The following is a 12,282-nucleotide window of genomic DNA, read 5'->3' as shown; positions in this document are numbered from 1 at the left end:
AGCAGCTAGAAAAATAATTCTGCATACTTCATCCTGGAAACAACTCCCTTGCGTATTTTTAGTGTATTTATTTGTGATTCAAAATGAATGAGGTCGATAGAACAATGCCTTGTATCTTAAACTTTAGCTTAAGCTTGTTATGAACAGTGAATAAAAAGAACTTCTCTGCTATTGGAGTTGTTATTATTGTAGGGGCCACACCACAAGGCTTAATCTTATGATCACTGTTACAGAATAAATTAACCATTTTACACAGAGAAGTTCAAGTAATCTTCTGATATTCGTCCAGCACCAGGGGTTCCAGAGGATTTCAGCCATTTGCCTATTTTACACTGACTTGGTCTCTGTGCAAAGCTCAAAAAGAACTGAAATGGTGAAATATTGCCTCTTTTTAACAGGCAAACATAACTAATTTCAACAAGAAGCAATGAAGTCAAACCAGAGTAAAAAAAAAATTCCAAATTACATTGAGACCAAAGGTACATGTTAGAACTACTATTGACAAGAAATTTTTCAGTCAAAGGAAACTATGACTAAAGAGAAAGATAGAATATCAAACTTCATACTACAGATGCATCACTCTGGAATGTCTGATGTCTTCTCATGTATCACTCAGAAACCTAAATCCATTCTGAGAGCCAGAGAGGATGAACTGGTGTGGAAGCTGAACGAAGTTCTTTGCTACTGTGTTTGAAGCAAGCATTCAAAGTAAACAGCGAACTATCAAACAAATGAAGCATGGTTGACATTGAGTCTCACTCTGCCAGTCCCACCCAACTACCAAGCCCACGTGCCTCCACGTTGCTGTTTCTTAGGAATGAGGAAAATTCTACCATCACTGGTGACGTTCTCTTAGAGCCCTCCCAAAGTCAAACACCGTAGAGACAGGACCACTGCTGGGGACTTGTATTACCATTGCAGCAGTCGTGCTTTCACAGATTTATACAGCTACCTGTTAACCCTTCATCCCAGTGTGGCTCTATTCCCTTGTTTTAATCCCAGCTTGCGTGTTGAGGGTGTTTGTTTCTATTTCTCTTAATATAGAATCATTAAGGCTGGAAAGGACCTCTAAGATCATCAAGTCCAACCACCACCCAACACTACCATGACCATAAAATCATGTCCCCAGGTGCCACACCTACAGGTTTTTTGAACTTCTCCAGGGATGGTGACTCCACCACCTCCCTGGGGCAGCCTGCTCCAGTGCCTCTTTCTATAGAAGGAAGTGCTTAACCTTATCATGTGTTAATAATAAAGCAGGATTTACCCAGCAACAGTAAAATAGTCTTAAAAATTTACAAATATGCAGATTAGGTTCCAAAAAGCCCCTGCCATAAAACACCCACACTGAGCTATTACCCAGCATTTACGCTCAACCACCCGAGAATGGAAGGACCACCTTTCCTCTCAGCTAACCTCTTTGATTTTGACCACAACAGACTGTAGGAAAAGGAAGGAATAAGATCCAGGATTCAGGTGGGAACTGGTGCTGCTAGCTGGATGTTCACACCTGAAACTGGTGCGTAACTGCACGAGCTCTTCAGACTCTTTGGATTCCAGATCCAAAGGGCTCACTCCAGCCTCAGTTGTCTAGAGCTGTTTGTCCCCACAGTGCCACAGAAGAGGTGTCCTCACACCACTGATTTCAGCTGGAAGGAGGGCACTAACAGTATCTTCCTGAGGTCATGGAGACTTTGTGCAATCCCCTGTCCACTCTTGATGTAAGAAGAGGCTGAAGCTGCCTCAGGGGCTGGTTGTCCCCACATTTCCCTTTCAAGAGAACTTTCAGTGAGACCAGAGTGAGAGGACCACAGCACAGATGACTTTCTGAAGGGTGCCTGAGCTGTGGCTTCAATTCAGACATTGACCCTGCCTAAACGATCCTCAGCAGCATTCATCTCAAAACCACTTTCGCTACAAACACACTTGGCATATCTGCCTCAGGTTTCTCTAAACATTCTTCTTCCAATTGCTAATATCCAAATATGTACACAGCAAGAATTAAACTAAATATATGCTCAAGCACCCAGTAGTGTTATGCCAATTGTTTTACGGGATTGTATTTTAAAAACTACTTTTAAAACAGACGTGAAGTGCACGTACGGTTCTATCACACAGCTCTGCACAGAGCTATAAAAAGGACAACGCATATATTCATAAACTAAAAAAAATGTATTCTGCAATATTAAGATTAAGCTTGACCTTTCAAAGACCAAATCTATTTGAATTGCGAAAGTTTTAAGCCTTTTAATTAGCTCTGTACCAAAGAACTTAATGCCACAAGAAAACAGGAGATTTCCATTTTGCCCTCATTCACAGACTGAATAAAATACTTCTGGATGTAATTCACTTGAAAGCAGAATGAATAAAGATTGTTAACCTCGCTGATTTAAGCAACCCAATTTGTCCTATTTGAGAATTAATTGAAAGTTCTAAGATACACAGAAATAATTTTACACATATGAAGCCTCAGTGAAAACTAATTGTGTTATTTAGCAAATTTTCCTGCACCAAAACTGGGTCGTCCCAAACTGGCAACAGCAGGAGTTTTTCAAATGTAGCATGATCTTGTATTTATAAGTACATCCCTATCCTTAAAAGAAAAGCATTAAATATATCATTTTTACAGCACCTGTTCTCATTTTGAGGACCTCAACAGTATTTAATGTTTCATAATCAACAACAGGATGCTAAGGAATTAACACTGCTTAAAAAAATTGCAAGTTCTTCTGCTGAGTTTCATTTTATTGACAGAAAAAGCCTACTTACCAGAATTTTTGTAGTATAAGCACTGTTGATAGCAATTGCATTAACCAGCAAATCAAGGGTTTTGGCGGGGACAGAATCTGGGTCAGGGATCTCTTTGTAGTGGACGTCACCAACATAGGCTTGGACAACAGTCATCCGGTTGGTCGTTAGTGTCCCTGTTTTGTCGGAGCAGATGGCTGTGGCATTACCCATAGTTTCACAAGCATCTAAGTGGCGGACCAGATTGTTATCCTTCATCATTTTCTGAGATAAAGCAAAACAAAACAAAAAAAACCTTCAAGATTTGCTCTGGCAGTTATAAAAAGCAAAAAAGTGCGTATTTAGTCCCATTCAGGAGAATGTACCACTCACTAAACTAGAACTGCAATCGAGGCCAATAACCTAAGCCCTAGTTACGGACAACCAAGCAGTGACTACCCTTGAAATAATTTTGCCTTTGATAAACTAACATAGGTCCCTCTTTTTTTTTCAGCATTTATACATTTTAGGAATAGCTACAACAGCAAAGATTAGCTAAAGAAACTGAAGATACCAGGCTTTTTTAAACAGTATCATTGTAGCAAATAATGGCCTTCTTTTAGCACTATTTCCAATGCCAGGATGTTACCTCAAAGCACACAGAGGGACTATACATTCAGGGAAAGAAAGAAAAACAAACAAACCCCTCACACCCATGAAAAAAAAACACCACTGCAGAGTTCTCCAACACCACAATGCATATTTTTCACAAGATGCATAGGAAACCTGGAAATACAAGCTACCTTTGTTCGCATGTTTTCAATATTTAAAAAATTCTGTGCCAAATCACCTGGCCCTTGCTGTCAGACAACATCTGATACTCCACCAGAGTACATCACGACTGGTTGGACACAAAGCTGTATTGCAGTTTGGTTCTGCAAATCTAGATACACATCTCTTGCTGGATGTGTTGGAGGAGGAGAAAATATTATAAAGGCAGCTACAGCCTTTATTAGCAAAATCCCATGCTTGAGATACATTTTTTTTTTCCTAATAATAATGATTTTTGTCTACATAGAAATCAAGCTATTCCTTCCTAATGCTTATATGTTAATTTGTTTACATAGTAAATGGAGATAAACTTTACAAAATCTTCATCTGAGATTCTCAGGATGTTTAAATAAAGCCCATCTGACCAAGTTGCTAAAACAATCTGAGAAAATTCTCAGGTAGATAATGGAGTAATCCATCATTTTAATCCTCTTGAATTTCCTAACAGAATCATTTCCATTGGCTACAAAGAACTGCATTTGCATTTTAGAAAACTACATGAAAGTTTCAGTGGATTTCTAATTTCTTTAAAAAGTAGAAGACTTCAGATCCTTGTGAAAATTTTATATGTTATTCTTTACCAAAAGCCTGGACTATAGTAAATTCTGCTCAATAAATTCCTGGCAAGCTCGCAAGCTAGGCAGGTACTTCTATTGTTTGATATTCCTGCACTGTATTGTTTTAAAGATGCATATTAGAAAATGTATATATTTGCATTTTTGTCCAAAATACTTTCAATGTAAAGCAAAGTTAGACTTCAAAGAAATGTCACTCATTAATATTTGGAGCACATTAATTTACAGGCCAGCTTTCATCACACCTGATAAAAGCTGAAGACTAACTCAATAGTAAACTCAACAGCATTTTTCTCCCATAATTATTTTTAATGCTTCTTACCTTTACAGAATAAGCCAGAGAAATAGTGACAGCCAGTGGAAGTCCCTCAGGAACAGCAACCACAAGTACAGTAACACCAATAATGAAGAATTTAACAAAATACTGAACATAGACAGGAGTGCACTCAGGCAACCACTGTTTCTTGTTGACTACAAACGTGTCAATGGCAAAATATAGTACCAAAATTATTACAGTGATGGCAGACATCACCAAACCTGAAAACAGAAATAACCAATTACTATAAAAAATTATTACTACTAAAAGCATATGCAATTAGAAATCTACACTTTATAGGAAATAATTTTATTCTTGTACGTGACGTTTTTCAGCAGTGCCAATAATGATGATAACGATGAATTTTACAGTGCAGGAAAAACATTATTGTAATACATTTACATCAGCCATACATTGCAGTGAATATTGAAACACCGAATCTGACAGAACAGCTGAATCATACTGCATTAATTTTTAAGCACTACCTTACTGCTGCTTTTAAAACTTCTCAGTCCACTTCAGCAGGAGTTCTGCTGTTGCTAAAGCCAAGCGTTTCCAATTTAATACATTACTTTGCCTGGTACAACATTTATCTGTCCTTTTAACCTCCACCTTTCACAAATTACTGGTCTATGCATATTCAAACACTCATCTCTCTTTTAAATAAGCTTATCCTAAGAGGCTTGAGAAAAGGCGTGTCCTGTAGTTTATGGTGCTGTAGAAAATATTTTAAAGAAGGCCTGCTGAGGTGTCTGCCTGAAAGCAACGAGGCAATACTATAGAATTTTCCACATAGCAGTTTTTAACATTTTTTCTCCTGAAAATGTGATAAATACTCATGTTTCCAAGGTTTCCCTTTTCAATGGGACAAATGCAAACAGTGCATATTTTTATGAGGCGAGGCTCCTAAGAGGTACGACACTGACAGTATAGCACAAGAGACACTAATAAGTGTTTCCCATAATTCTCAAAAGGGACTGAATATACTCTCCCAAAAACAGAGGCTATGCTAAGATAGCATTCCTCCTCTGCAGTTTAGCTCCTGGATTTGAGTATAACAAATAAAAATTCCATTAGAACATCTATTTTGCCTTGCTATGATTACTGCTCTCTGCCAGGTTTCTATGAAGCAGTTAAGCCTGCATTTCAGAATAAATTAATTTCTCTCTAATGAGATCCTACAGTAAAGAAGAATGCTGTGAATTCATGTCTTGACTGAAGTTAAAAAAAATTGCTAAGCTGAAGGATGCTAAGATTGACAGGAAGCAGATGAGTCAGAGAGACCACTAAATGCCAGAGGATAAAGAAAAATTAAAGTATTGTACAGGCACATACTCGTGATAATTCAAGACATTCCCATAGATTGCCCAGTGACAAAATAAAATGAGGCAACTATTAATTAATTTAATTCATATTACTTGCCACATTATGGTTACAAATCCATATGCAATTACTTTAAAAGTGATATTCACATGACCTGCTGAAATACAAGAGAAGTATCAGAAGGCAATGCAGGAAGGGACTTAATCTAGGAAATTAATGATTGTAAGAAATGAAGTGTTTTTGTATCAATGCATACTGTTGTACAGCTAGCACCAAAGCAGAGAAGCTTGAGGAAGATGAAACTGGGCACTAAATAGGTGACAACCACAGATTCCGAGTCATGCACTGCTCAGGCAAAGGGGCAGAAGTGGCATCATGGTGTTACGTGATCAGCTAAGTGTAATGAACCTAAAAAGGAATGTGAAGTAAAAGCAAGGGTCAAAATCAGACTGGTGAAGAAGGATAAGGGGATTGAACAGAGGTAAAGTTAGGAATTTGTTGCAGAACTTCAATCAAGAAAGGCTGAGTCAAGAGATGAAAAACTTTTTAATACTGCGATAAAAATGCATCTAATGAACATTATGTCATTATGAAAGGTTTTCACTTTCTACCTACATGTTGAAGAAGTGCTACTTATAACAGTAGGGACCAGATGGTGCTGGATACAAGAGTCAACAGATGTGTCATATTTGGGTAAAAGGCAGGAACATGGATATTAAGAGAGAACAGAATGATTTCAGAATCCATAAGAGGGAAATAGTGTGCGAGTGTGTTTTGAGATGATATTAGAGATTCTGAAACTGTGTATACTTAGAAGTTCTAGGGGGAGAGGAAATTAAATATGTAATTACTGCACTTGGGAATATTGACTATGAAAAAAGCTGCATTTCATTTTGATCCAAATATTCCTTAAGATCCAAGTTGCCCAAAGCTTCCAGTTTCTTGACAGTTGAAGCTAAGTTTTAGAATAATAACAGATCTTCAATAACACATAATATCCTTAGAACAGTATTATGATGACCTATTTCTCAATATTGCAGTAAAAAAAGGCTGAGAACTTTAAAGAATAATTTGTTTTAAACCCTTCTGTTGCTAGTATAACACACTGCTTCATGGTCAGTTATCCAGTCATACCTGCTTTGCCTATCTGGACTGCCAGCTTGGTCAGCTTTCCCTGAAGAACAGATTTTTCTTTCTTGTGCATGTTGGATTTCTTCTTGTCCTTGTCATCTCCCTCTCCCCCTTCTGCACTCTTCAGTGGCTGCATCTCCATGGCAGCAGCCCCATCCTGCTGCTTGGCTAATAATGCAGAACAAAACTGTTACTCCAATACTACAATACTGCTTTTTTTTTTATCTTAGCATTGATACTTACTGAATTCAACCAGCAACACCACTTCAGGGTCTGATTGCAACACAGAGGATTGGAACTGTGCACAGAATTACACAATTCCACTTCACTCTCATGGCAGAGAGATGCCCCAATGAGACCCAGTAGGGTTCTGCAGGGGCACAGATGTCCAAACATACTCATGTGCACTCCATGCATACAGGGAGATGTACTGTGCCCTTTGTCAAGTACCAAGAAACCCATGGATTTTTTATTTTTATCTTTTTAAACCACCAATGACATTCTGTGTTATACACATATATATCACTTAATGTCTTGCAAATGATTTGGCAAGTAACAGTACCTCAGGACTGCAGGATTTCCTAGAATAGCATATATCAAACACTTTAGCAAATAGCCTATATTTCTCTAAATTTTGGTATTTCTCATAGATGACAATGCACCCTTATAATCAGGCTTTTAATAAAAACATTTCACAGGTAACATGGTTCCACAGATGATCCTTGTCCCACTTCTCTCAACTGCACAGGCACTTCAGTGACCAGTGGACCACACTTTGGAAACCACTATTCTAGATAATACCAGACTTTGAAAGTTGCCTTAGCATTCAGTGTTCAAGTAACTTTAACCACCAGATTACCAGGTGATACCATCATCATTCTCCCATAAAAAGTACACCCAACTGAAAGGCTAAACCAGCCTTTCTGGAAGGAACACTAATGCTAACAGAAGGAAACTTTCTTTTAGTATTAGAGAAAGACATGTTTTCTAAAAGCAATGCCATTCCAGTTTATATATGTGTAGGTGTCTGTTTTGTATCGAACACAGACATAAGTGAATTAAATAGAATGAGATGAAACAGCTTTGCTTTGACATTCGTGAACAGATTGTACAAAACCATGTTTATTTGACCTGGAAATATAATTAATCTAATCTTGAAACTTATTCACTTAGTATAATTTTATTTAATAGTTTTTACCATTAACAACTGAGTTTATCTATTCAGTTTCTGATCCATCGCCTTTGTAATCTTTAGTATTATCTGAGAAGAGAAAGTTATAGCTTAATTCACTTATTTGGCATATTCTAAAGAAATCATGATAGCTGTGTCTCATTTAATAAAAAGCAAACCACAACTTTGCTTCAGACAAAGTAAAATATTTATTTCTGTTTCTTCCTAGGAAGAAACTCCTAAGAGTCTTAACTTTCCTGTTATTTATCCTTATAATATGCTTTTACACTGCTAAATAACCTCTTGGCTTTAAAGCTTCCTTTTGCTATTGCTTTACGATCTCCCTGCAAAAGAAAATACGTCTGTATGATGCCATTAAAACACCACAGATGACAAGACATATCAAAAATAGGGTTGGAAATCCACTAACAATACATAGCATACATAACTTGCACAAGAAAAATGAATTCAAATGAGCTTTGCGACATGAACGTATTGTCTATGAATGGCTTATTAGAAATACTGACCTTCTCCTATCCTAAATATCTGACATATCAAAATTCTGTAAGTTACAATCTTTTTGGTAGGTTGTTTTTGTTTGGTTGGTTTTTTTTTCCTTTTTGGGGGGTGGGGGAGTGGGGGTTGAAGTTGGTTGGTCAGGGTTTTTTAACGTTCTGTTAGAACAATAAGGCCCCATTTTTACACACAGGCACAAATCACAAACTTTCATTGTATTTTTAAACAGAATTTAACTACACGCTAAAAAGAAAATCCACAACCTCCTTAATATGAAAGAAAATTACCTTTGTTCTGGCTGTTCTCCATATTCCCATCCTGCATTTTGCCTATATGATGAAAAATTTCAACAGACAACAGACAGTAAACAATCTTCACCCAAGACAGAACATGAAAATGGGAATTTAAATAAAAAGGGCAGACAAAAGTAATGAGCATGTTACAGACATTTGTTTATGATCAGTAGCCATTGTTATCATACGTTTTCTGAGAAGTATGGACAACTTAGTTGGACACAGTTAAAGAACTACAGTTAAGTTCAGTGTCATAACATGTAAAATACGAAATACCAGCAGATATTTTTGAGTAAATTGCATAAATTAAGAAGGTGGAACTAATTAAAAAAATCTAGCGGAAAGTAGATTTTGAATAATATTCCTAAACTGAAATTTCAGAGAGCTGGGACTTAAGAAACCCACAGGTACAATTTTGGCACATACTAGTATAAACTATGACTTTCTTACTGTATTCATAATTTTAGTAAAAGACAAAATATAAATAATAGTGTTAATAAATATAAATGTAAAAATATAAATCATGTGTGATTTAAACATTACATCATCTTCACTTGGTAGTATTATTTAGCAAGTTACTCTTGTAAATACAAGTGCCAAGTGTAAAACTTCTATTCAGATTTATCCTGAAGAAAGATTTGCCAAATGCATCTGTAATTTCCAATTTATTATTTTAGCTACATACAATCTTACCATACCAAAGTCCTTTTTTTTTTTTTTTCCTTTTTTTTTTTAAACTGAAAATACACTATTTGAAGGTGTGTATGAAAATTTCCCAGTGATATATGAAATTCTCTTATGGAAAACTCTACTTGAGTTTCATAAATATTACATGCAAAATGGATGACATTCTCTTTCTGCAGTTATGTATAATGCACAATAAATAATGCTAAGGAAAATTAAGAGCTAAAACACCTTTGTGGGATTTTTGACACATTCTAATAAGAAATGTATCATTAGCGTTTGTTTAAAAAAATGACAGCAGTTAAGTCTTGGTCTTCCAACTTCCTGCAATAGTACAGCTGGTACTGACATGCACAATAAAGCAGCAAAAATTACGTTGCAACATATGTATTAGTTTTTTCACTCTATGCTGTGAAGAAATAGTAGCAAAATTGAAAGGCTAAGACGTGTTCCTTGCATCTTTGTATTTTCTGTAATTGTGAGACGACTAAAATCTTCACTCCTTTGAGAAGGAGCAAAACTGGCCAAATCAGTCAGAAATTTCTCATCATAGCATTTCACCCCATGTTAACAGGCTACAAGCATTGGAAATTCCAAAGCACAGAATCAGAGAGAAGGAAAACATGTCTTGCTACATATAATCTACTCAGTACTCCAATGGATTCCTAAAATATATCAAAGTAAACCACTTAGCATCAACTACTTGTCTGTATTTCTAACTCTGGTCCCACCCCAGCTACAACATGACTTTTAAAAGGCAATATCTGGCTTCCAAAGCCTCTCGTTCTGCCATGAGATGTGAATCTGTGAACCTGAACAAAACCAAGCTCATTTTCATCGTGAAATTCCCTTAAAATGTTTGCATACAGCACATAATTGAACTTGATATCTGCTTAATGGCTATTTTTCGTAGATGTTTTTTAATAAAGTTAGTGGAAGACAGAAAACACTTCTAAAGATTCTGATTTCTGGCTAGAGGATAAAGTCTTCTTCAAGAACTGGAAAACACTAATGTAGAGCCAAAAGTCTGCTCTATGTCCTGCTCTGTGGTAACTTTATCAAAACACGTTTCAAAACCATAAAGCAGTATAAATGTAGACTCTTCAATTTAAAAAAAAAATGCAAACAAAACCCCCCCATTACTTTCAGAACTGGCAAACACAAAATACACTATTTTTTTTTTCCACGTATATCAAAGTATTTAAGTTTATGATCTGTATTTGCTATTTAGTAGGAGTATCATAGTTATTGTAATGAATTAGAGTAACAATTCATCTATCCTGTCTACCCAAAAGTACCAGTACACAAAATGGACAATCATTAAAAGCAACACAAACACAGATACTCAAATATATACATATATATATATATGTATATATATTCTTAACCTCAGTAGCTCTACACTAGGGTTATTGGAGGATGTGGGGGAGTCATCATAGCTAGTTACAGGGCAATTATTTAGATAAAATAAGAAATAATAGGTAATTTAGGTAATTATGATAAAGAAAAGAATTCTGTACAGGATTTATTTCCTCCTGTTCCAAACAATTTTAAGCCTGCACTTGGTTATAAATTATGAACAAAGACAGAAATTAAGAAATTAAGATGTCAGAATCACTACTGCTGAGAGATCCTTTCTCTTGGTTAGTGCTAGGAACAGAAATTCTATCCCACTTTTCTGACTCTTGTGCATTATTTAGAAACATTGAAAGGATTAGTGTTTATTAATATATTGATAATTTTGGGGTTTTTTTAATATAAGTCCTCAAAAGCATAATATATTTTCCACATAATTTTGCAAATCTTTTCTTCTTTTATTTTTTGATATAAGTAAGTAAAAGGAACAGTGTTTGGGCTCTGAAATCTGGAAGAATTGATCTAAGGTTTTATTAATCACTTTTCTAAGCAAGGAAGAAAAATCAGAAGGTTTAGGAAAGAACATAGAGCCTCCTAACATGACTTACATTCTGCAGTTGCTTTGAAGGTTTTAATTTTGAATATAAAACGTTTTGGATGTTGCCTTTGACTTAGTAACATTCCCGTCTTTTGGAACACCCCCATGGCACCATTACTCCCTATGTTCTTACTCCAAAAGACAGTTACTTTTCCAAATAAACTTTCCAAGAAAAGACTCCCCTTTACCTCCTCCAGCCCTTTATGAAGAGTCAACGAGACAAAATAACAGAGACCTATTGCTGGCACTAGAAGTCATTTATACACTGGAGGAACTGCTCAGAATCAAGCAAAGAAGCTAATCAAGTTATGTTCTCATGTGCTGTGATGGGGCAAAAAAATATAAAATACCCTACAGATCTTCCAAATTGTCTCATGTTTCAACAGAAATGAGTTAAAAGCCCTCTTCATGCCAAGACAGTTATATTCTGCAACTAGTAAGAACAGACATATGTTACAAATCTACATATAGGGGGAAAAGTGATGTCAAACATACCTGAAGTGATTTAATTAGGAATTCTTTCACGCAGTGTTATATTAGAGCAAATACACCAGTAAAACACAGGTTAATTACAAAACAAAAAATCTGATTCCACCGTATCAAATGGGAAGTCTTAGATGATAGTTCTATGCACTCACTAAATCATTTCACTGACAATGCAGAGAATACTTTGAAATATATTAAAACTGTAAACTGCAAAACTGCTTTATAGGAACTGAACAGTAGTGTCCATATGCCATAACTGAGGGAAATTAACAGTG

The 12,282-nt window shown here is 36.0% G+C and overlaps 1 protein-coding gene across 4 annotated transcripts in view; it reads right to left on the bottom strand.

Annotated features, from left to right (window-relative positions):
- Window positions 1-12,282, bottom strand: part of LOC103768531 (plasma membrane calcium-transporting ATPase 2) — a 170,999-nt gene that overhangs the window by 68,215 nt on the left and 90,502 nt on the right. For 3 of the 4 annotated variants that reach the window (XM_008935672.1, XM_008935674.1, XM_008935675.1), the window contains 4 exons: window positions 8,878-8,919; window positions 6,907-7,071; window positions 4,456-4,670; window positions 2,770-3,012 (listed from right to left, as the gene is read on the bottom strand). In XM_008935672.1, the coding sequence (XP_008933920.1) occupies window positions 2,770-3,012; window positions 4,456-4,670; window positions 6,907-7,071; window positions 8,878-8,919 (665 nt within the window). The remainder of the gene's footprint in view (window positions 1-2,769; window positions 3,013-4,455; window positions 4,671-6,906; window positions 7,072-8,877; window positions 8,920-12,282) is intronic. The other variant, XM_008935676.1, reaches the window with a different exon arrangement.

Source organism: Merops nubicus, unplaced genomic scaffold (assembly GCF_000691845.1).
Source record: "Merops nubicus isolate BGI_N331 unplaced genomic scaffold, ASM69184v1 scaffold19642, whole genome shotgun sequence".
Lineage (NCBI taxonomy): Eukaryota > Metazoa > Chordata > Aves > Coraciiformes > Meropidae > Merops > Merops nubicus.
This window is presented reverse-complemented; position numbering and strand designations above follow the sequence as displayed.